Source organism: Stegostoma tigrinum, chromosome 10 (genome assembly GCF_030684315.1).
Source record: "Stegostoma tigrinum isolate sSteTig4 chromosome 10, sSteTig4.hap1, whole genome shotgun sequence".
Classification (NCBI taxonomy): Eukaryota; Metazoa; Chordata; class Chondrichthyes; order Orectolobiformes; family Stegostomatidae; genus Stegostoma; species Stegostoma tigrinum.
This window is the reverse complement of record NC_081363.1, coordinates 91528761-91552971: the sequence shown is the minus strand read 5'-3', so window position 1 is coordinate 91552971 and position 24211 is coordinate 91528761. Positions and strand designations below refer to the sequence as shown.

Here is a 24211-nt window from a genome sequence, read left to right as displayed (position 1 = left end):
ATGTGGAGTAGGTGGGAATGTGAATTTTTGGCCATGATCAAATCAGCCATGAATAGAAACATCAGGTTTGAGTGCCATGAATGACCTGCTCCCATTCCTACATCAATCCTGATTGATGCTGTTTCTGATCTTTAGGGGTGTGGGGGATGTACCTGTCAGGGTGGCTGATGCTGGAAAGATTGTTCCCCGTTTCCCTCAGTTTGAGCATCCTGGACTGGTAGCTGATAGATTCCAGTTCAACGTTTTCCAGCTTCCGAAGCAGAGCCTGCGTGGATTCTTCATCCTTCCTGTAGTCAGATCTCCAGCTGTGCTTTCCTGTCCTTCATCCATAGTTCCGCCTCCAGCAGCTGGCAATAAGCAGAGACCAGCAGTGAGCCGGAGTACAGCATTGCTGTTCCACACCATCTCACACAGCACACACGCCCTGACACACAAACAGTGATCCAGTCACTCTCACACACGCACAAACACACACGAGTGACCCAGTCACTCTCACTCTCACACACACACACCCAGACATACAGATGCACAGTCTTACACAGACATTCACACACATACATACACACCCACACACACACTGCATATCCATTACTGCAGCCTCATGCAACCTTCTCCCAACATACGGTGACATTGCCCCAGTTGCCAAACACCCCCACCCTCCTCCTGTGACCTCTGTAGATAATGGAACTCATTGCTGAACCATCACCTGAGCATGAGGGTAAGTGCCAACAACCAGAGCCAGCCAATTCAGGGGCAGGAACGCTGCAGCCTTGCACCAGGTCAGCTGTCTGTCAGACAGACATGCTGAGGGAGAGGGATAAGCTCTCTGTCTTATAGTCACGTTCAGACAGCTAACCCCACTTGGAAATCTCACGGGCAGCAAAGTGACCAGCTTTTACCAGACTCTGCCCCAACTCCATTATGGGTTCAATCAGGGAATCGTGGTTATGGATCTCATTCTCCAAAGCCTGCGTACAGAGGAGAATCCGATACAACTTGAAACTTCATCACCCTGACCCTCACCCTCTATAGTTCCAAGACTGACCCTTGCCCCCACTTTACCCGAGACTGACCCTCCCCCCCTCGTCCTGAGACAGACCCTTCCTCTATCATCCATAGACTGACCCCCTACCCCCTCGTCCCGAGACTGACCCTCCCTTCCCCCACACCCCCAAATCCTCCCATTCCCTCCTCCTCCCACCCCGGGGGTGGGTGTTGAGTCTGATGTCTGGCCCCTCACCAGGTGTTTGTTGTGTAGGCTCTGGGCAGCGGTCAGTGAGTTCCCAACATCCTTGACCGTGGCCAGCAGCAGCTTCTCCTGGACCCAGGCCTGGGTAGCATCGAGGTCCCGGAACAGCCGGTAGAGGTGGGCACTGTCCTCCAGGGCCCGGTGCCTCTCCTTGATGGATCTCCCAGTGCCTGGTACCTGGAATAACACAGACTCACTGTCAGCATGGGACCGACACACACTCCTAACAACAACAACAACAAGCGCTGGTGGCATGGATGGAACAGGAGTGACCGCTTATATTTATATAGTGCCTTTGGACAAGAGTAAAACAGCGCCAAACCAAATATGACACTGGGCCACAGATGGAGATACTAAGGCGGGTTATGGAGTCTGTTTTTAAGGACAGTCATGGAGATGGACTGGTTTGTGGAGGAGGGAGGCGTTTCTACAGCCTTGGAGCTGTATGAGCAGTGAAAGGTGCAGGGATGACAGGAGAGCAGCTAGAAGAGGAGCACTGGGCTATCCCTTTCTCTCTCTCTCTCTCTCTCTCTCTCTCTCTCGGAGGAGGAGGATACAGAGACCCAGAGGGGTTGCAGCCAACACAAAAATAGTTTGGGCATGTCTAAAACTGAAAAGGACACTCAGAGATGATTGAGGACTGTGAAGGATAAAGGGACATTACTGACATTAAACAGATTGCTAACTTTCGCACATGATGCTGGAGGTAAGTGTCTGGAATGACAGGATGTAACTCAATGCTGCGGTGAACAGCAGGAAGGGAGTGTCCAGAATTCAGAGGAAGTTAATCACTCAGCTCCACATGAAGTGTGTGAGAGAACGATAGATAGGGTGGTACTCTGGGAGGGAAGGAAACCTCTGGTACTGAATACAGTGGGATGACAGTGGGAATACAGTGAGACTAGGTATTCCCAGTCGGCAGGGCTCGGTTTGAGTGTGCGTGTGGGGTTACCTCTCGAGTATATTGCTGACTCTGTCCCAAATGCCCTCAGCCAGGAAATGGTTGTCCTGGACAAACTGTTCAGACTGATCCAGTAGAGACTGCATCCTCTCCACATAGCTGCTGACGTCCTCTTCCAGGTCTTGCTGTTCATTCAGGAGGTTCTTCACAGACGCCAGGTCAGTGGGCTGGCCAGCTTGCTTCAACTGCTTCTCTACTTCACTCAGCCAGTTCTCCACATCATCAATACTCCGCTGGAAGTTCAGTGCCTGCCTCGATCACAGAGAACGAGGGGTGGTTAATACCCACACCCACGGGTACTGCTCATCCCCACAGCTATCACACCTTCAATACCCACCACCTCCTCTGGGGGCACTGGGCAGCAGGCTGGACCCTGGCAAGTGTCCCTCGCTCAGGCAGGGGTCAATCACAAGTGCAGTCAGCTCACCTTAGCATTGTGCTCTGTCTGCTCTATTGCCTTGTAACTAAGATGCTCAGTGACCAACTGATGGCTCACCCTCCGTCAGCTCACCTTCACCCTCACCATCCCTCAGTGCTGTCCCTCATCTCACCCACCCTTACATTGACCCTCCCTCACCCACGTTACTCTCCATCCTCACCCACCTTACTCTCCGTCACCCTCCACACCCACACCTGCCTCACTCTCCCTCACCACCCCCGTCCTCCCTCACCCCCCGTCCTCCCTCACCCCCCGTCCTCCCTCACCCCCCGTCCTCCCTCACCCCCCGTCCTCCCTCACCCCCCGTCCTCCCTCACCCCCCGTCCTCCCTCACCCCCCGTCCTCCCTCACCCTCCATCATCCACACTCTCCATCATCCACACTCTCCATCATCCACACTCTCCATCATCCACACTCATCTCATTTTTCCTCACCCACCCTTACTCACCTCACTTTCCCTCACCCTCCCTCGCCCACCTGACTCTCCATCACCCATCTCATCCTCACCCTCCCTCAACCATCTCACCCTCCCTCACCCACCCTCCCTCAACCACCTCACTTTCCTTCATCCTCCCTCAGCCTCGTCCACCCACCCCGACATCACCCTTCCCATCTTACCCTGCCTCACCCGCACCCTCCCTCATGCCCCCTTCACCCTCCCCCCCCACCCTCCCTCACCCCACTCCGCGCCCTGCTGCTGAAATGCTGTGCCTGTTTACAAGGCAGGTGATCTGGAAACGGTGACCCTCGGCCACACTGTACCCTGCGATCACCAGGGCGCCATTTTGAAGCTGGCCTTTCACTGGCTGGGGATCCCACTCTCACAAACTGCCTCGAGTAGCCACTGGGCTTTCTGAAGCATGTACGTGCAGGGAGTCACATGGGACAGGGGCTTTCACCCCCGTGACTGGCCTGACAAATGCGCCAGCGTGGGGATGACCTCTGACCTGACGTCACCCCCCCCCCCCCCACCTCGCCCCAGTAATCCATTGATACTTTATCTACACTCACGGCTAGAGCAGTATTTGTGGGCTACAGTGCAGCTGGGACTGAAGTACCAGTGTTGGAGCTGGCGTCCTGAATGCAGACAGTCATCGCTGTGAGGTCAGCGGGGAGCTGATACAATCGTCACATAACTAACGCTTACACTGAGAGCAATGCAGCGCGAGTGCGACGCTGTTCAAATACCTTGTGCGCATCGATCAGCTTGGATCTCTTGTTCTGGCAGTTCTCCAGCAGTTCGCTCCACAGTTCCTGAATCTGCTTCATCCACGGTTCGATCTCCGTTACAGCATAATGCCCGGCCTCAATCATACGCTCACCTTCCTACAGTGGGGTTACAAGTCACAATCAATATTTCTAAGAGCGCGCCACACACAACCAAACTTTAATACCATCACAGGAAACGGGCAGGGGCCACGTGGCAATGGGGACCGGACTGGCACCCCTCTGATTTGTGCAGCTTTTGATGAAATCATTGAGGTGTTTAAGATAGTTAACGGGAGCAACTCTATCCAATAGCTGAGTTTTGGACGTAAAATCCGAAATTTAAGAGCTGGATATTTTCCAATCAGGGGTGTTGATACACACCTCTGAAGCAGGTGGGACTTGAACCCAGGTGGGCCAGCCCAGAAGAAGGGGCGCTACCGCTCCATCACAAGGCCCCTATTAATTTTACAATGGAGCTTTTCAAAATGTTGGTTAGGCCAGAGCTGGAGGTGTGCGCAGCTCTGGACGGCACACTATAGGAGGGATGTGATTGCACTGTGGAAGATAATCATCCAGATATAATCATTACAAAAACAGATACTTCTCGGAAAAGTGCAACAGGCGTGGCAGCATCTCTGGAGAGAAAGCAGAGTTAATGTCTCGAGTTCAGTGCCCGCAAGTTGACTCTGATTTCACTCCGCAGATGCTGCCCGACCTGCTGAGGGAAGGCTGACTGAAGTGTACGAGGTCATGAGGGGCATAGATCTGCTCAATAGGCATAATCTTTTCCCCTTGGCAAAGAGGTCAGTAACCAGGGGAGGAACCTGGTTTTAAGGCACAGAGCAGCAAGTTTAGAGAGGATTTGAGGAAAATAGTTTTCACTAGAAGAATTGTGGATATCTGGAACTCATTATCTAAGAGGTCGGGAACCCTCAAAACCTTTCAGAACTATTTCGACCAGCTCTTGAAACACCACATCCCGCAAGTTGGCTGGTCAAATACCGGCCAAATGCTGGAAAATGGGATTAGAAGAGGTGGATAACTGGATGCTGGGGGCTCGTGCTGTGCAAGGGAAATCAGAACAAATTTCAGAGTGGGTGACTGAAATCCACTCCCGAAAGGGTTGTGAATATTTGCGAACTAATAGATTCGTGTTTGTCATTGGATATACAACAAAGAATGGGGAGAATGGGATCTGGCGTACAGCAGTCGTAATTGAACTGGCCTGCAGTTAAAGGCTCGGGGAGTCGAACAGTCTATTCCTGTTCCTTCCTGGAGTGGACGTGACCAATCTGGGAATCAGGGAGAATTGCCCTTCCTGGGGAATGAGGCGGTTCAGTCTTACAGCTGCTGGTTACAGGTCTGAGTGTTGTAACGTGCAGTTAGACAAACTGTAGACTAGACTCAGTCCGTTCATATACCCGGTACTAAAGCCGGGCAGCCTCCCAGCAGGCCCAGCATGACAGATGCTCCCTTGAGTCCACTCTGTTTCCAGCTGTCCCTGACCATACCCACCTACCGCCACCTCCAGGAGGGGCACCTCTGCCTTTTGGCTACCTGTTCCCCTAATGGTGGGTGTCGGTGGTGCTGCCAGGACTGCCTGCCCTTTTCAAATCAGGCTGCCACCCGCGCCCCCCCCGGACCCCCAACCTCCCCACTGCACCCACCCCAATTGTCACAGGTGCTGGCACTCCGTGGTCCTGACGCTTCCCACGGGACTTCAACGCCCCCACCCTCAGTACCCCAAGGCTGCCGCTGAATACCCCAAGCAGGGGAAAAATAAACATGACGCACAAAAATCAGATGAACCAGGAAGGGACAGGAGCATTTGAAACCGCGGCATGTGAAAAAAGTTATTTGGCCGGGAGTGGGGGCAGGTGTTTATATAAATGAAAGGTGCCCTTTTACACTGGCCCTGCACTGGCACAGCCCCTTCAGTGCAGGCAAAACTGCACTTGCAGGTGGCAGCTGTCCTTCCCGCGAGTCGAGACGCTGGTGCCAAGCTGCCGGTTTCCCTGCCGCACCAACGTATCTTGTTGCAGCCAGGGGGCACGAGGGGTCCTGGCTGCGACGCCAGTCAAATTCCGTGCAGAGGCACTCACCGTGCCGATGCTATGGATCCGGTTCTGGTTGGCCATGACCTCAGCCTCGAAGGTCTGATGTTTTTGCAGCTTTCCCTGCAGGTTGCTGGGATCTGTCCAGCTCTCATCCAGGGCAACGCCGATCTTCTCATTCAGCCATGAAATAGCCTGTCGGGACTGTTGGGTGGTGGGGAGAAAATAAAAACACAACCATCAGACTGCCAGTAGGACACACAAACATCCCCAGCCTTCCAGTCCCATCCGCGACACTCCCCCCCGACCCCCGTCCACTGACACTCCAAACTGCGTAGATCGACAAAAATATTGACTATCTTTCTGCAGAAATGCGAAATCCATTAGCTGGACGGGTAATAGCCCAGCGGTACCATTTTGAGGAAGAGCAAGGGATTTATCCTAGTCAGGATCGGATACTTGTTGTCAAGGCCACCACCTACACCACACTACAGGTGAGATGGTGGTAATTTCGTCGGTCCAGTAACGTTCCGGGGAGACAGGTTCGCATCCCACCGCATGTTCTTATTGCATTTTAATTCAACAAATAAACCTCATAACTGACATTTAACCATCAGTGACAGCAACCACAAAATCATTGTTGCTTCTCATTAAAACCCACCTGGTTCACTCAGGAAGGAAATCTGCCGCCCTTACTGGGTCTGGCCTACATGTGACTCCAGGCCCATGGCAATGCGACTGACTCTGAACTGTTCCCCTCTCTGAAACAGCCCAGAGAGTCGCTCAGTTCGAGGGCAGTTAGGGATGGGCAGCAAATGCTGGCCGTGCCTGCGACTCTCATATCCCATGAAAGAGCAAAGAGAAAATAGTAACTGCACGTGAATTGCTGTGGGATGTTTCTGTAAAATGAGGTTACTCTCTAGCACTCCCTCTTGCAACCACCACCCCCCCCCCCCCACACCGCTGAAGCAGCAGCAGCACTCGAATGTTATAATGTAAACACGGTGTTAATTTACAAATGAATTGTAGTTCAGGGGCCCACTGTCAGAGCTCAAGGTTATTCTGCCCTCTGGTTAAAACGTGATTGTCTCTCTCAACATGTTCTGCCCTCTCTTTGGATCAAAAGTAGTTTTAGGAACTAGCAGGCAAGTACTGACCAGCATCAAGCATCCACATCATAGGTTAAAGAGGAGGCTGTGCGTCCAAACAACTTTCCTTTCCAGCAAAGAGTTTTAAGAACCAAAACAGGTAGATGGGCAATCGATTATTGTTCATTTGAAGGAAACAATCATTTCAACAATCTCTTATTGAATAAATAATGTAATATAAAGTTTATAAGTAAAACAATTTGGTTTATTAACAGGGTTTGATAGAATCTGGTTTATTAAGTGGATCTGGGACAGTACAGTTTATTGACAGAGTCTGATATGATCCAGTTTATTAACAGGGTCCAGTATGATTCAATTTATTTACAGGGTCTTGTACTGTACTTGCACAGTGATGGGGCCTCTTACCTCATACGAACTTCTCAGGAACATCTGCAGCTGTTTGGACTGATCCAGGACCTTTCTGCACTGTTCGCTGTTTTCCAGCAACTTGTTTTCTAAGAGATGATACGAATAAAAAGATAGATAACTGTAGGGTGAGAATACACGGTTAAATGACAGCAGCCAGACACATAACTGTTGATCAAAAGTTTGTGTAAATGGAACGAGGAGGCTGCTGTGTTCACTGCTTGCACATACATCCAACAGGAACTCACTTGCACAGTGGCTCAGTGGTTAGCACTGCAGCCTCACAGCGCCAGGGACCCGGGTTTGATTCCCGCCTCAGGCGACTGGATGCGTGGAGTTTGCACATTCTCCCCGTGTCTGCGTGGGTTTCCTCCGGGTGTTCCGGTTTCCTCCCACAGTCCAAAGATGTACGGGTTAGGTGGATTGGCCATGCTAAATTGCCTGTGGTGTTCAGGAGTGTGGGGGTTATAGGGGGATGGGTCTGGGTGGGATGCTTCAAGGGGCAGTGTGGGCTTGTTGGGCCGAAGGGCCTGTTTCCACACAGTAGGGAATCTAATCTGCTGAGGGAAGACCTCTTTCTGCAGGGTTCTTTCCTATCAGGCACAATGCAAAAATAAAAACATCATAGGGAATTGTACACAACCTTCTGATCAATGGAAACTGAGAGGCAAAGCTTTGTATCCTGCACACATCAGAATTAGGACATAAGGAACAGACAGGAAGAAGGGGACACCGATTTATAGAGCATAAGAAGGCGATGGTGATCTTGGGCCCTCGATAACATGGAGATACTACAGGGACAGTTAAAATGTCAATCTTAGTTTGTCAACCCAGGCAGGTGAGGGCACTGCCACAGGAATGGAACACAGATTGGACATTTTCATGATTCTTTTTACCTCCAAGGGTGCACTGTATGTACAAATTCTGTTTGATGATATAAAACAGGGGGTTAAGCAGATGTGAAGGCATCGCACTGCAACTCAAACTGATAACGCTGACAGCTCCAGGCCAATAACTGTCCAGCCAGTCAGCACCCTCTACACATGCTGCAACAATCAATGTGCCTTTGTTCAAATCTGTTTCTTATCCTGATGAGTACAAGATGAAAAGCCTCAATTTTACACCTCCTTTTCGCAATGTTTAACTTCTGCACTATTGACCAACTCTTCACAACCTATCGACATGGGTAAGGGGTGATCCAAGAGGTGGGAGCTAGAGAGCAGGGATAAAGTATTTGTGTGCCATTGTGTGACAGATTGTGAATTATCCCCTGCACTAGCATCTCAACCTTCCACTATATTTATAAATGCATTGGAAGAAGTAGTGGAGAGCTGTGTTAGGTGGTAGGGCAAACATTACAGATGGGAGTAGGAAACGGAGCATTGACAGGTCAAGTGAGTAGGCAGAACTGCGGCAAATGGAATTTAATGTGTGGCAGTGGGGAGACCCTCTATGTTGACACTTGGAAAGAGAGGTGAGAATATTTTCTATATGTGGAATTCTGGGAATAATGAAGGAACAGAGAGTTCAAGAGGCCCATGTACAGAAACCACAAAAGGTAGTGGAAAAAGCAATTGGAAAGACAAATAAAATATTGGCATTATCTCAGGAATCCTGAGTGTGGTTGTATAATACATATGACATCTGGAGTGACTGGGTCAGACCTGAGTTCTGAAGAAGATACATACTCTCTCTGTGTTTGTTACAAGATTAAATCACCAAGACAGATTGCATTGAGTGGGTTTGTGTTTCATTGAAAGTACAAGATTTACAGTGTTTGGGACGATTAAGCAATGTTTCAGGGTAGTTCAAATCTATTTTCTTTGGTCGGAGAACCAAAGGAGGGGACTCGATTTTAAAATTGCAGCCAAGCTGCTCAGGGATGATGTCAGAAAGCACTTGCTCTCACAAAGAGAATGGGAAGTCTGCACCCTGACATCCAGAAAGCTGTTCAGATTCAGGGTCAGCAGGATTTCATCATGAGGTTGACTGGTACAGTATCGGATAGATGGGGTGCTCAGAGACATAGATCCAAAGTAGTTGGATGGAACTAAGGTAAAGATCTGACATGGCATCAATTAAATGGTGAAACAGGCTCAAGGTACTGACTAAAAACCAAAAGAGCTACCAATGCTGTAAATCAGGAACAAAAACAGAAATTGCTGGAAAAGCTCAGCAGGTCTGGTAGCACCTGAGAAGAAAAAACAGAATAAATGTTTTGGGTCCGGTGACCCTTCCTCAGAACACAGATGCTGCCAGACCTGCTGAGCTTTTCCAGCAATTTTTGTTTTTGTTCCTGATTTACAGCATCCGCAACTCTTTTGGTTTTTAGTCAGACCCTTGAGCCTGTTTCACCATTTAATTGATGCCATGTCAGATCTTTACCTTAGTTCCAACCAACAGCTCAGCAGGTCTGGCAGCATCTGTGTTCTGAGGAAGGGTCACCGGACCCAAAACATTTACTCTGTTTTTTCTTCTCAGATGCTACCAGACCTGCTGAGCTTTTCCAGCAACTTTTGTTGTTGTCAAGGGACTGACTGGTAAATTTCTATTCCTATCCTTCTGTTAGATGACATGGATTTGTATAACATAATACCCCACTATTTCATATCTCTATGATCCTGTAATAATATCTCAATTTCAAATGCCCATGATCCTCTAATAACACCCACTGTTTCATATCACTATGATCCTAAAATAACACCCCATCATTTCAAATCACCATGATCCTGTAATACTACTCCACTGTTTAAATTGATATGATCCTGGAATTCTGTTTAATAACACAGGGATTCTGTAATAACACCCACTATTTCATATTCTCCCATCCAGTAAAATTACCCCGCAGTTTACTATCCCTAGGATCCTGTAATAATAACCCAATATTTAATATCTCCAGGATTCTGTTATGTTGACCTATTTCAAATCTATGATACTTTGATAATACCCCAAAGTTTAAAATCCATAAGGTCTTTCAATTAAACCCAAATTTAATATCACCATAATCCTGTAATAAATAGATGCTCAATATTTAAGACCAGTATGATTCTGCAATAATTCCCAACTATTTAATACCTTCCTGATCCTGTAATAACATCCCACTGTTTAATATTACCATGATACTGCAATAAGACCCAAATAATTGAAAGCTCCACAGGCCTGTAATAAAACTGTATTGTTTAATACTGCCCTAATCCTGTAAAAACACCCTACAGTTTAATATTCCTATGATCCTGTCAAGTACCACAATATCTGATATCCCCATGATTCTGTACTAATTTCCCAATGTGTACTATCCCAGGATCCTGTAACATTACCCAAATATTTACTATCCCCAAATATTTAATATTTATTAATCTCATAACAAACACCCCAAATATTTATATAGTCCTGTAACAATTCTCTGCTATTTAATATCCCCCAGGATCCTGAAACAACTCCAGATCGTCTGTCTGATCCTCTAACCCACAGTTTAATATCCCGTGGATCCTGCAATAAGACACAAGTATTTGATAGCTCTGTAATAACACTGCACTGTTCAATGTGATCCTGTAATAATACATTATTTCATAAGCCTTGATCTTGGAATGACATCTCACTGTTTAATGTTTCCATGATCCTGAACTTTCGCACAGCCTGGGGGCGGTATCACAGTCAAGGAGACCAGTCATGGTAACTCAACTCAGTGATGATGTGGCATTGGCCTTTTGACTTGAGAGGGTCTGTAACAAGCAGGATGACAGATGTATACATACAAAATGCTAAAGAAACTCAGCAGATCTGGCAGCATCGGTGGAGAAACAGAATGACAGAGTCAATGTTTTGAGTCCGAGAAATAGCACAGCGATGCAGTAATAAGCTCATGAGCATTCTTAACGGAATAGTTATCTACAGTGCGAGCGCAATATGATACCTTTGCAGAACAGCTTGGCACTTGAGGATGATGTGCGCACAGTCAGAATGATTGTTCTGCTTCAGCTGTAATGCAAACCTCTCCATCAGGTTCACCTTTTCCATCTGAGCTTCCACTGTTTTCTCAAATTGCTCGTGCTTGTGCTGTAGATTCTCCACACTCGTCAGTGAATCCTAGAACAGGGTAGTAAAGCCAACTCTCAAAAATCGGTTTTACAGATTTTCAGAACATTGAAACAAAATCTGGGACTCGGTTGAGGACGCCTTCTGGCTCAATGTCAATTGCTTATTTTAATTTCCCCCGCAGGCTGGAACCAGCCACAAATTATTTTTGTTTAGAGAGCTCTTTAAATTTTACTGAGAGCTTTTGATTTTTGGGGGGGATACTTTTTGATTTTCAGGGGTACTTTTTCTTTTCATTCTTGCTAACTCATTTATGAGGTGATGTGGCCACTTTCATTGAAAGCCTGGGTACTTTGATTCAGAAGCTGGATTAGAAGAATTCAACAATATTCTTTCAACTTAAAGTCACAAATTAAAAGGAAAGTATAAATTTCTTAGACACCTCAGTGTATGATTTGGCACAAGACAATGGGCATAATTTTGTTCAAAATTACGGGAACATACAAAAAACATCACCCTAAACAGACTGGTGCGTCTCCATTATTTCTTTTCTCATTCATGGGTTGTTGGTGCTTGCTGGCTGGTCCAGCGTTTATTGCCCATCCCTAATTGCCTAGATTGGAATTAAGAATCAACCACGTTGCTGTGGGTCTGGAGTCACATGTAGGCCAGACCAGGTAAGGATGGCAGATTTCCTTCCCTTAAGGGCATGAGTGAACCAGCTGGGATTTCCCTGACAATCAGTGACAGTTTCATGGTTATTATTAGACTCTTAATCCTAGATTTTTTATAAAATTCATTTGTAATTTATTTGGTCTCTGGATTAATTGTCTACTGATAATACCACTTAGACAAAGCTGAAAGATCTACCAGGCATTTAACATTTTTATTGCATCTCTAACCTCAATCTCTGATTTCAATTTAACAACTGACAGTGTTCATTCCAATAGCACTCACTACATGTGAGCCCCGCACAGTAGTTCCTGAATTTATGGGTCCTCAAGCTAAAGATTCCATGTTCATTCCCAATACATTTACGGCTTCAGTGAGCTCAAGTTTTCCTGGATTTTGTATAGCTGACTATTTCTTCGTTAAACTTGCACCTCCTTCACTGCCTTATTGCAGTGTCCCACTCCCCGTATTGTAACTTACCTCTCCCACCCATGCATTTTGCCCTGTCCCCCATCTGTTGTAGCCTCTCCTTTCCCCCTTACAGCCTTTCCCTTTGTTTTGAAATGCCCATACTCCCTCCACCCACGTGTGGCCTCCTGCCACATCCCCCCTTCTCCAGAACTCAACCTTCTGTTGGCAGGTTCTCTTCCCTTCCACTCCTGCTGGGGTTTAAGCTTCTTCCCCTCCTCCTCATCCTCCTCCTCCTCCTGCCCCTCTCTTCCAGTCAGACAGCTCCTTTCTAGTGTACCCCTTGCTCATTGCTCCTCTAATCACAAACTGCGCCTTTCCCCCTCCTACGGTTTGGCACACTCATGAACGGTTCAGTACTGAGCATCGGACAGATGTTGCCTCTGATTGGAGCAATAGCAACTCCATTCTTGTTACACGAGTGACCTTCCTCTGATTGGCCACCTCTGTAGCTGAATTTTCCTGGGTGGTCTGGGGGGTTTTTTGCAAATGAATTCCCCTGCTACTTGTTTTGAGTGGCACTATTAAAAAAATCTGTTTGGTTCAGTTTGACTGGGAACAAGCATCAGCCTGAGCGTCAAACCATCCGCAATGAATCATCGAACCCGCTCACTAACATAATCGACCTGGTTATGTTGATAAACTTGGGCCTCCTGCCCCCTTCGGCACCCAGCTCACTAAATGGCATAATGGACACTGTTCCTGCAACTGGGGTGGTTTGCGGCACAGTGCCCTTACCTCCAATGGCTTTGGAAAGTGAGATATAAAACAGCGTAAGAAGTTAATTGTCCATCTCTAAACCCTCCCAAGAAGCCTACGGCAGGTAGTAAACCTGGGGAGGTGATGGCCTGGTGGTATTTTCACGGGACTGTTAATCCAGAGACCCAGGTAACATCTGTGTTCAAATCCTGCCACGGCAGATGCTGAAATTTGAATTAAATAAATATCTGGAACAAATAGTCTAATGATGGCCATCATGGGGAGAAATACATCTGATTAAGACCATAAGACCATAAAACATAGTGAATGAAACCTTTGAAGAGCAGGTGTGCATAGTGAATGAAACCTTTGAAGAGCAGGTGTGCATGCTGGAATGGATAGAGATAGACGAAGCTGATGTGCTGAAAATTTTGTCAAACATTAAGATTGACAAGTCGCCAGGCCCGGATCAGATTTGTCCTCGGCTGCTTTGGGAAGCGAGAAATGCAATTGCTTCGCCACTTGCGAAGATCTTTGCATCCTCGCTCTCCACTGGAGTCGTACCTGAGGACTGGAGAGAGGCAAATGTAATTCCTCTCTTCAAGAAAGGAAATAGGGAAATCCCCGACAATTATAGACCGGTAAGTCTCACGTCTGTCGTCTGCAAGGTGTTAGAAAGGATTCTGAGGGATAAGATTTATGACCATCTGGAAGAGCATGGCTTGATCAAATACAGTCAACACGGCTTTGTGAGGGGTAGGTCGTGCCTTACAAACCTTATCGAGTTTTTTGAGGATGTGACTAGAAAAGTTGATGAGGGTCGAGCTGTGGATGTGGTGTATATGGACTTCAGTAAGGCATTTGATAAGGTTCCCCATGGTAGGCTCATTCAGAAGGTCAGGAGGAATGGGATACAGGGGAACTTAGCTGCTTGGATACAGAATTGGCTGGCCAACAGAAGACAACGAGTGGTTGTAGAAGGAAAATATTCTGCCTGGAAGTCAGTGGTGAGTGGAGTTCCACAGGGCTCTGTCCTTGGGCCTCTACTGTTTGTAATTTTTATTAATGACTTGGACGAGGGGATTGAAGGATGGGTCAGCAAGTTTGCAGACGACACAAAGGTCGGAGGTGTCGTTGACAGTGTAGAGGGCTGTTGTAGGCTGCAGCGGGACATTGACAGGATGCAGAGATGGGCTGAGAGGTGGCAGATGGAGTTCAACCTGGATAAATGCGAGGTGATGCATTTTGGAAGGTAGAATTTGAAAGCTGAGTACAGGATTAAGGATAGGATTCTTGGCAGCGTGGAGGAACAGAGGGATCTTGGTGTGCAGATACATAGATCCCTTAAAATGGCCACCCAAGTGGACAGGGTTGTTGAGAAAGCATATGGTGTTTTGGCTTTCATTAACCGGGGGATTGAGTTTAAGAGTCGTGAGATCTTGTTGCAGCTCTATAAAACTTTGGTTAGACCGCACTTGGAATACTGCGTCCAGTTCTGGGTGCCCTATTATAGGAAAGATGTGGATGCTTTGGAGAGGGTTCAGAGGAGGTTTACCAGGATGCTGCCTGGACTGGAGGGCTTATCTTATGAAGAGAGGTTGACTGAGCTCGGTCTCTTTTCATTGGAGAAAAGGAGGAGGAGAGGGGACCTAATTGAGGTATACAAGATAATGAGAGGCATAGATAGAGTTGATAGCCAGAGACTATTTCCCAGGGCAGAAATGGCTAGCACGAGGGGTCATAGTTTTAAGCTGGTTGGTGGAAAGTATAGAGGGGATGTCAGAGGCAGGTTCTTTACGCAGAGAGTTGTGAGAGCATGGAATGCGTTGCCAGCAGCAGTTGTGGAAGCAAGGTCATTGGGGTCATTTAAGAGACTGCTGGACATGTATATGGTCACAGAAATTTGAGGGTGCATACATGAGGATCAATGGTCGGCACAACATTGTGGGCTGAAGGGCCTGTTCTGTGCTGTACTGTTCTATGTTCTATGTTCTATGTTCTAACATAGGAGTGGAAGTAATGCCATTCGGCCCATAGACTCCACTCCGCCATTTAATCATGGCTGATGGGCATTTCAACTCTACTTCCCTGCACTCGGCCCGTAGCCCTTGATTCCTTGTGAGATCAAGAATTTATCAATCTCCGCCTTGAAGACATTTAATGTCCCAGCCTCCACTGCGCTCCATGGCAATGAATTCCACAGACCCACCACTCTCTAGCTGAAGAAATGTCTCCTCATTTCCGTTTCCAAATGGCCTTACTTCCACTCCTATGTCTTATGGTCTTAATCAGACGGGATCCCCCTCGCCCGACGGTCATCATTAGACTGTTTGTTCCAGATATTTATTGAATTTATTGAACGATTCTGTAATGCCCTTTAGGGAAGGAAACTGTAATCATTACCTGCTCTGGCCTACATAGGGCTCCAGAACAATAGCAATGTGGCTGACTGGGCAATAAATGCCGGCCTAGTCAGTGTCACGGTGAATGAATAAAGAAAGGATGGTAAATGCAAGAGAATTTCCTGGCTGTGCATAAGAGTGCAGTAAATTCACTACAACAGCTTCCCTATGTTAATTGACTGCATATATGGGCTCTTGCTATGAATGAGTGCAATCCTTGTTCTGAGAGACTGACCCACCATACATCACCCCGCCGACACACACACACACACACACACACACACACACACACACACACACACACACACACATGCTCACAAGTAGATGTCCCACTGGGTGTCTGAATTGCAAACCACACATTCCCAGAATCCAGCAGTTTTACTCCTCATCAGCATAAACTTATGAAAAACAGGGAGTGGTTTGGATGGACAAAGCCCACGCGCAGGGCCTCCAGTGCCCATCTTCGTACAACTTGGTGATGTTGCCGTTTATCAATGAAAAACCTACCCCTTTATCTTCATTAGCCAGGAACACCTCTTTATTGCTGAGCCAGCTCTCACTCTGTTCCACGTAACCATAGAATATCTGCAACACGCAACAGTTTCACCGTATCATGAGCTGGGACACGGGATCATGTCTGTTTCAAGGCGACTCAAATGCACTGTTTAAGATCATTCTCAAGGCCGCCCCAAAGACACTCAGAACTACACAACCTCAGCATCGCACCCCCGACCCCAATCAGCTCAGACACATTTCTGTGAAGCCCCAATGATTTGACCTGAACAGAGGTGGTTACACTGCTGTCTGTCTGTCAGGCAGAGGGGTTTTGGCACTGCTACTCCCTGCACCTCAAGACATACAACAGTGGAGATCAGGAATAAACCATGTCCAGAAATGGACACAGTCATATCCAGACAGAGAGCAGCTCTGCTGAATCACATACCGAGTGAAGTAGCGGCAGCTCACATTTTGAGACAGTCACATTGCAGAGTGACAGGAATTGCATTACACCATCAAGGCCCTGGCTGTAGTTTCCTCTCCCAGTGGCCAGACCCCTAAACCCAGAGAATCGGATCAAACGGAAACAGAGAGGGGATTGTATCTTCGCTATATGCATCGATGACAAATCTTCAAACTGTTTCCCCTCCTGTGGCCTGTGCTCTGGGACAGGGTGGTGTGACTGCGAGTAAAGCAGCAAAGGGGATCCAGAGCTCTGCAGCTTATCTATGTCTCTCTGCAACCTACAGCATCCTTCATCACTATCCACAGCTCCACCGACCTTAGTGTCGTCTGCAAATTTACGAACCCATCCTTCTACGCCCTCATCCAGGTCATTTATAAAAATGACAAACAGCAGTGGACCCAACACCGACCCTTGCAGTACACCACTAGTAACTGGACTCCAGGATGAATATTTCCCATCAACCATCACCCTCTGTCTTCTTTCAGCAAGCCAATTTCTGATCCAAACTGCTATATCTCCCACAGTCCCATTCCTCTGCATTTTGTACAATAGCCTACTGTGGGGAACCTTATCGAATGCCTTGCTGAAATCCATATACACCACATCAACCGGTTTACTCTCATCTACCTGTTTGGTCACCTTCTCAAAGAACTGAAAGACAAGCAAAATTCAATCTACCATTGAAAAGCTTTGAATGCTTTATGCTAATTCAACATTATCCCATCTCTCAAAATAAGCCAAACATTTCAGCAGCAGTCAAGCAGTTGCTTCATGCAGTTGCTATTGTCTGGATTGGTGTTCACTGCACTGCCAACTGGGATATCTTCCTGAGGCAACCCTGACATAATCTGACAGCAAATCCCAATAGTTTCCTTTCACATTATTAGATCCCAAATACCATACAACAGGTTTAATCTGTCATCACATCAAATTTACTTGTCAATTACTCCTTCAGTTTCTGACAAACTTAGGCTTACACCCACTACACAGTGTGACATGTCAACATTTTCACAGCTGCAACTGGTCATAAAACACCAGTTAAATCATTTTAATCGTGCATATGATCACAATTTTAATTTCTGGAGCCTCTTATAAATGTTGGGATTTTTGGCTGTGAGGGGGAGCCAGTGGGTAGATGAGGAGTAAAGAGGTCAAATAAAGAACCTCTGCACTGGGACGGAAAATAAACATCCCAAAAGAAAGGATTTAAGTTTAACTTTCTCATCTCTGAAAAAATAAATTCAAGCTCCTTACAGACTATTGACAATTCAACCCTCACAAGCAGAGTTTGTAACTCAAAGTTTGATTCGGAACACTGACGTAGGCATTTGTCATTGCTCAAATTCACTGAAGCCTCAGGACAGATTAGTCACCATTGGCTGTTTTGCTGAAAAATTAATTTTATTCATCTTTCTTTCCTGCTCCTTTAACAGTTCTCAGTTTAGTTAAAGATCTGGACAGAATAAACCCAGGATTAATTCCAGGTGTCTGACTTGGAAAAGCACCTGACTCCATGAATACACATGGCAGATGGCCAACTTAGATTATTAAAAATGCAAAGCATTCAATGGCAATATTGTGTGGGAGAAATACCAAGGCTTGGATGCGAGGAGCAAGTCACATTCTTAATTGTGGACATATTTCTTCAAATGTCACGGAAGTCTGGACGACACTTCAATGAACTTGGAAGAAGTTTGGGGGGAGGATGCAGCTGAGCAGGAAAGAGGAACAAAGAGAAGTACTGAGGTGGGGTCAAGGAGGTGAACCCATTTCTTGAGTATTTTTACCATAGCCACATTGTCCAGAAATATAATGTCAATATTGATCTGAAAACAATTTCCCAACTAAGTGTTTTGGATGCTTCAACGGTGATGCTATAAGTTAAGGCAACTGTCTCTATTGTGAATTTTCCAGGGAGGCAGCCCAGCAGCCACTTTAGTGTGACTGCTATAGTCTGAAGTGGCATTCATTCAATTGCACAAAAAGTCTTGAAATCAATGGTCCTCCATCATTCTCTTTTCACACTGCTGTGTTCCAAATGAAGCATAATCAAAACACTTCAAAATTATTTCCAATCAAATTTGCTTCCTCATGGATACACACATGTCTGGCAAACCTTGATTCCCATCCACCCGACAATCTATACGGCCAAAATATCTGCAGCTGCAAGTGCTCATGAAGCACAAATTAAGGAAAGGATTTGCATCTACAACTGACTTGTAAACATTGAAAATAAATTCTGAAGCCCAAAATGCTCAGTATTTCAAGCCTTCATTAGGTCAAAGTCCAGGTGAATGACTACACTAGATGGTTTGCTTCCCAAATTTTCAGAGAAAATATGTTGGTCACTCCAGTTACGTAGGCTGGTGCATTTGAGGGGAGGTGGGAGGTTTAGCAGTTAGTATTGTTGCAAGTTAGACCACCAAGGTCTGGATTTTGAGGGCCAATCAATTTTTCACTAAACATTTTTGAATGTTTTCTATGGATCAAAGGCTGAAATGTGTCTTTGATTTAACTACTGGCAATGGCCTCAGAGGGAGTAAAGTTTCTTTAATGTGATTTTTATCATCTCGAATGGTGACATAATCTTTCAGGAGCTGTTATATTCGCAGCAATTTATTTTCATGGTATGTATTATGAATGAAGCACAGAAGGATGAAACTTACTTCGAGGTTTCTACAGTCGCTTTTGGTGAACTTGGTTCTTCGTCTTTCTCAGAGTTTGGGCTGTCAAAGGTTTTGGACCTGCAATTAGTTAAGACCATAAGACCGTAAGACATAAGATTAGCAATTAGGCCATTCCGCCCATTGATTCTGCTCTGCCATTCAGTCATGGCTGTTATGTCCCTCAACGCCATTCTCCTGCTTTCTCCCCATAACCTTTGATCCCCTTGATAATCAGGCATCTATCTGTCTCAGTTATAAATGCCCTGGCCTCCACAGCCTTCTGTGGCAGTGAATTTCATCGATTCAACACTCTCTGGCTGAAGAGGTTTCACCAAACCTCCAATTTAAAAGGTCTCCTCTTTATTCTAAGGCTGTGCCCTCGGGTCCTCGTCTCTCCTATCAATGGAAGCATCTTCCCAACATCCACTCTGTCCAGACCATTCAGTATTTTGAAAGTTTCAATTAGAGCCCCCTTATCCTTCTAAATTCCAATGAGTATAGTTCCAGAGTCCTCAAACTTTCCCCATATGTTTAGCTTTCCATTTCTGGAACAATTGTCGTGAATGTCCTCTGAACCCATTCCAGGGACATTACATCCTTCCTGAGATATAGAGCCCAAATCTGCACACAGCACTCCAAGTATGGCCTGACGACAGCCTTTTAAAGCCTCAGTGGTACAGCCCTGTTTTTACATTCAAGTCCTTTCAAAATAAATGCCAACATTGCATTTGCTTTCCTGACCACATAAGGCAAAAATTAAAGACATTTTAAGCAATCATTTGCACCCAGAAGTGGCTTCCTCACAAAAGGACCATTGAAATATTTAGTGTGGAATCCATAAGACCATAAGATTCAGGGGCAGAATTAGCTCATTTGACCTCCTGAGTCTGCTTTGCCATTCGATTCTGGCTGTGATGTTTCTCAAGCCCAATTGCCAGCCTTCTTCTGGAACCCTTGATCCTCTTATTAATAAAGAACCCTTCTCTCTCTCTCAATCTTAAATAGACCTAATGATTTGGCCTCTACTGCTTTCTGCAATGTTTTCCACAGATGAGCGTCTCCCTGACTGAAGAAATTCTTTCCTACCTTAGTTCTAAAGGCTGGTCTCTTCACTCCACGACTGTTCCCACATGTCCTAATCTCTCCTCCAAGTGGAAACATCTCCTCCATTCCATGTGTAATCCTTCCAGGCCTCTCAGTATTCTGTCAGTTTCAATGAAATTCCCTCCCATCCTTCTAAACTCCATCCTGTACAGAAACAAAACCCTCACCCACTCTTCAAATGACAAGCCCTCCCAAGTTTTCAAGTATTTATCAACTGGAATTGTTAAACAGGCAACATTTCTGATGTGTGCGACTACAAGAGATCGTGATTTGTTTTTCACCTCCAAGCTTGAAAAGGTGGTTTGCAAGTGACAGGAGTTGAGTCTGGAAGAGGAGCTGGGGGAGCTGCAACGAAGAACGAATTTCACCTATCACACAAGTTTTCAAAATACCACAGCCTGTTTCTTTTTTTGGGCAATGGGGGGAGATAGGGCATGTAATAACACTGGAAACAGAGTTAGAGAGTCAAGTTTTTCAATATGCATAGTCCAATGTTGCAAAAGAAATGTTCCATTAATGACTGTGTGTTAATGCATGCCCAGTCATTCACTGGCAATTAAATTAGAGGTGGGAGGATCAAGATAATGGCAAGGAGGGAGTTTACCACCTTCACATTGCAAATCTATGTTGACATGGACCAGTTCTCTTTGACATCTGGACTCTCCTTGACTTCGAAGGACTGCCTCCCTCATTTCCCTGATGGCACCCACCTACACAACCTCAGTGACCATCACCATTAACAGTAGGGCTATGAAAGGTCCTGGTCTGCCATTCCTTTCTGTGGACTAGCAGCTGTCAAAACTGAGCCAAACCATCCACTGGTGAGTAACCCCGGCAAAAAATCTCTTTCTTGGTCACCGCTGGAATTGGCCAAGGCCTCCAGGTTTGTGTTCCAGCAGAAGGCCTGCAGCATGAACCACAAGCTTCCATCTAAAATTTCTTTTTACAACACTAAGAACAGAACAAATATTAGAACAACAGCCAACTGTTTCTTTCATGTAAAAGAACAAACTATGGAAGCCGACAATCTGAAAGAAAGGCAGATGTTGCTCGAGAAACTCAACAGGTTTTACAGCATCTGCAGAGGGAAAACAGAGTTCAAGTTGAGTCAAGTGACACTTCTTCAGAGATGTGAAATTCTGAACAGGGGAACCTCAACTCAAAACGTCCACTCTGCTTTCTCTCCACAGATGCTGCTAAGTTTCAGGAGAAAGTCTCTACATAATGTTCCTGAAAATGCTGGCCCTCCAGCAATTGCCCTTCACATGGTGGTATTCTGCTTAAAGCATCATTTCATCGCACATTGGATCAATACTTACCTTCTGATCTCTGCAACTGTCTCTGGAGGCATTGGATTTTCAAGCTCCTCACAGCTCGGAATTTTATCATTGTTCCCGCTGCTGAAATTAATTGTGAAGAATATCATTTTAAACAAACACTTGCACTCAGTAATTGTTTGCATGTCGGCAGTTTCCTTTGTATTTCTCATACACTGAATGAAGCAAAACCTGAACCACATATTGTATTCAAATTTATTCTTTTTCATGATAGATTTTAGAGTGCATGGTTTCCCATCTACCTTGTTGTTTGCACTGTCAGGTGACCTGCAAATGGTCATAAAAGTGCTATCAAGTAAATTTAAGGTAACATCCACATCCATAATAAAATTATCTTGATATGCCTGAAAGACATTGAGTCGGTATTTCGTGCCATTGTCAGCTAATTTTGTAACAGCGGGTCAAGACGCAACTACAGAATATGGTGACTTGTTGCCCCAAAACCCTCAATGGCAGTTTTCAGGATAAGACCATGAGACTGGAGTGTGGAAGCAGAGAGATAGAGAGAGAGAGAGAGAGAGAGAGAGAGAGGAAGAGAGAGAGAGAGAGTGAGAGAGAGAGAGAAGGAGGGAGAGAGAAGGATGTAACAGATCCGTTTCTGCAACATTTTACATTTGTTGCAAAGTTTAAAAATATCTTAGACAAAGAGTTCGAGGCCCAAATATAGAGGGGCAACCAACTTTCCAATGAAGTACTTCAGATTTTGTCTCTACATACAGGGCTGCATTTTCCAAGTCAACTGGCCTTGGCCTGAGACATGACATTCTTGGCAAAGTGGTGTGGAGTTCATGAGGACAGCTGAACTCTCTTCTGCCCCATGATACTGGATTGTCAGATGTGGGCAATGTAGCTGGCTTAACGATTCACTGGATATGAATTAAGTCACCAACTGAGAGCCACTTGTGTCTGTCTCTCTGGACAATATTAGAGTTCCTCAACTCCCACAGTGGACATTAGCCTGCAAATCTCTTTTGTCTAAGCTCAGCAATACCAACTGTAATGACAGCAAAGAAAAGACTGCAGCTCTGCTTCTATTTCATTCTTTGGTCAGCTGTTTTTATAAAATAGATCACCCTCCAGATGTAGTGGGAGTAGGTTTTTCTTCAAAACCTTCACAGGAGATTTGGAAGACACCACAGGCAGACTGAGGGTAGGGGACAAGGTAGGAACCTCAATTCTTCAAAATTTTGTATCCTTGCTTCAGAATTCAGCTATCTAAATGTGAGGCTACAAATGGAGGTCTGAATAGTGAATGGAGAAGCAATTGCTCACTAAACACCTTTGGGTCTTTTCTGTTGAAGCAACATTTTTTTAAACAAACAAAATCTGTATAGATTTATAGATACAAACAAGCAACTTTGTTAATGTGACTGCTGCAGTCCAGTGTTTGCTGCATTGCTCTGGCAGTAAGGCCCTCCATAGAACTTACAGGAAGTTCCAACAATTTTCTTTCACATTGTTGTATTTTGGATGAAACTTAATTAAGTCACACATAAGATTAAATCTTACTTTGTGCTCACTGAATCGAATACTGGAATCTCTTCTGCCTCTGAGGTGTCAAAGCTTCCATATCTGCAATTGGTCATTCAGCACAAACTAAGTGATTTTAAACAAGCTTGAATCTACAATTTGCATTCAACCATTCAATAACTTCTGAAGGTTCAGGATTTTGGCATTTGAAGCCTTGATTACCTAGTTTGTTAATAGTTTGTATTGAAACTCCAATTTGACATTTTACAGCATACCTGCCACATCCCATACTAACAGGGAAGAGTAAAACATTCAATATGGTTCTATCTCATCTGATCGTAACTTCAAATCTACATTCCTGCCTCTCCGAATGACCTTTCACCACTTCTCTCTCAACAAGTACCTATTTATCTTTGCATTTACAATATTCCAGTGCTCTGCTTTTCCCATCTTTTCTGGAAGAAAACTCCAAAGAATACCCACATTGTGAAATATAAAAAAAGTCACTGTTTTGAATTGACAACCACTGAATATTAGACACTCGCCCTTCATTCTAGTCTCTTCGCTAAGAGGAAACATTGTCTCCATATCCACCCTGTCCAAATCCTCAGGTTTTTTTTTGTTTCAAACACGATGCCACTTCCTCTCCTAAACACCAACTGATGCAAGCCTTGTCTATGCAAATTTTCCTTGTAACACAAGCCACCTCGTCTCGCTGTTATTCTGGTAAACCTGCTCTGAGCTGCCTCTAATATATTCACTTCCATCCTTGAAATACACTGACCAACACAAAGAAAAACATTCAAGATATGGGCTCACCAGTGATCCCTACTATTGTGCTTAAATTCCCTCATGAAAAAATGAAAACATTTATTTGCTTTCCAAATTACTTAATGTGTCTGTACATGAGCATTTTGTGATTCATGCACTAGGATACCCAGATTCCACTGCACCTCAGAGCTATGCAA

General features: G+C 45.6%; 2 protein-coding genes across 3 annotated transcripts in view; both read right to left on the bottom strand.

Annotated features, from left to right (window-relative positions):
• LOC132210075 (spectrin beta chain, non-erythrocytic 5-like) overlaps window positions 1-316 on the bottom strand; it is a 217074-nt gene extending 216758 nt beyond the window's left edge. For both annotated transcript variants that reach the window (XM_059649389.1, XM_059649390.1), the window contains exon 1: window positions 153-316. In XM_059649389.1, coding sequence (XP_059505372.1) covers window positions 153-208 — 56 coding nt within the window. In that variant the 5' untranslated portion in view covers window positions 209-316. The remainder of the gene's footprint in view (window positions 1-152) is intronic.
• On the bottom strand, window positions 246-23395 carry LOC132210074 (spectrin alpha chain, non-erythrocytic 1-like). Its single transcript, XM_059649388.1, has 10 exons — window positions 23283-23395; window positions 21756-21836; window positions 19333-19410; window positions 11340-11512; window positions 7427-7515; window positions 5961-6116; window positions 3838-3975; window positions 2202-2458; window positions 1241-1426; window positions 246-347 (listed from the first exon to the last, which is right to left on the bottom strand). The coding sequence occupies exons 5-9, from the start codon at window positions 7448-7450 to the stop codon at window positions 1273-1275; spliced, it is 729 nt and encodes a 242-aa protein (XP_059505371.1). The 5' UTR covers window positions 7451-7515; window positions 11340-11512; window positions 19333-19410; window positions 21756-21836; window positions 23283-23395; the 3' UTR covers window positions 246-347; window positions 1241-1272.
• Window positions 23396-24211: the final 816 nt, after the last annotated feature.

Bases quoted from the DNA above. Each gene is read 5' to 3' on its own strand.
- LOC132210074 (XM_059649388.1), bottom strand. From the start codon at position 7,450: ATGTTCCTGAGAAGTTCGTATGAG. The intron at 6,117-7,426 runs GTAAGAGGCCCC...ACCACCCAACAG, and splicing joins TCCTGAGAAGTTCGTATGAG to TCCCGACAGGCTATTTCATG. The intron at 1,427-2,201 runs GTAACCCCACAC...GTGTTATTCCAG, and splicing joins GTCAGCAATATACTCGAGAG to GTACCAGGCACTGGGAGATC.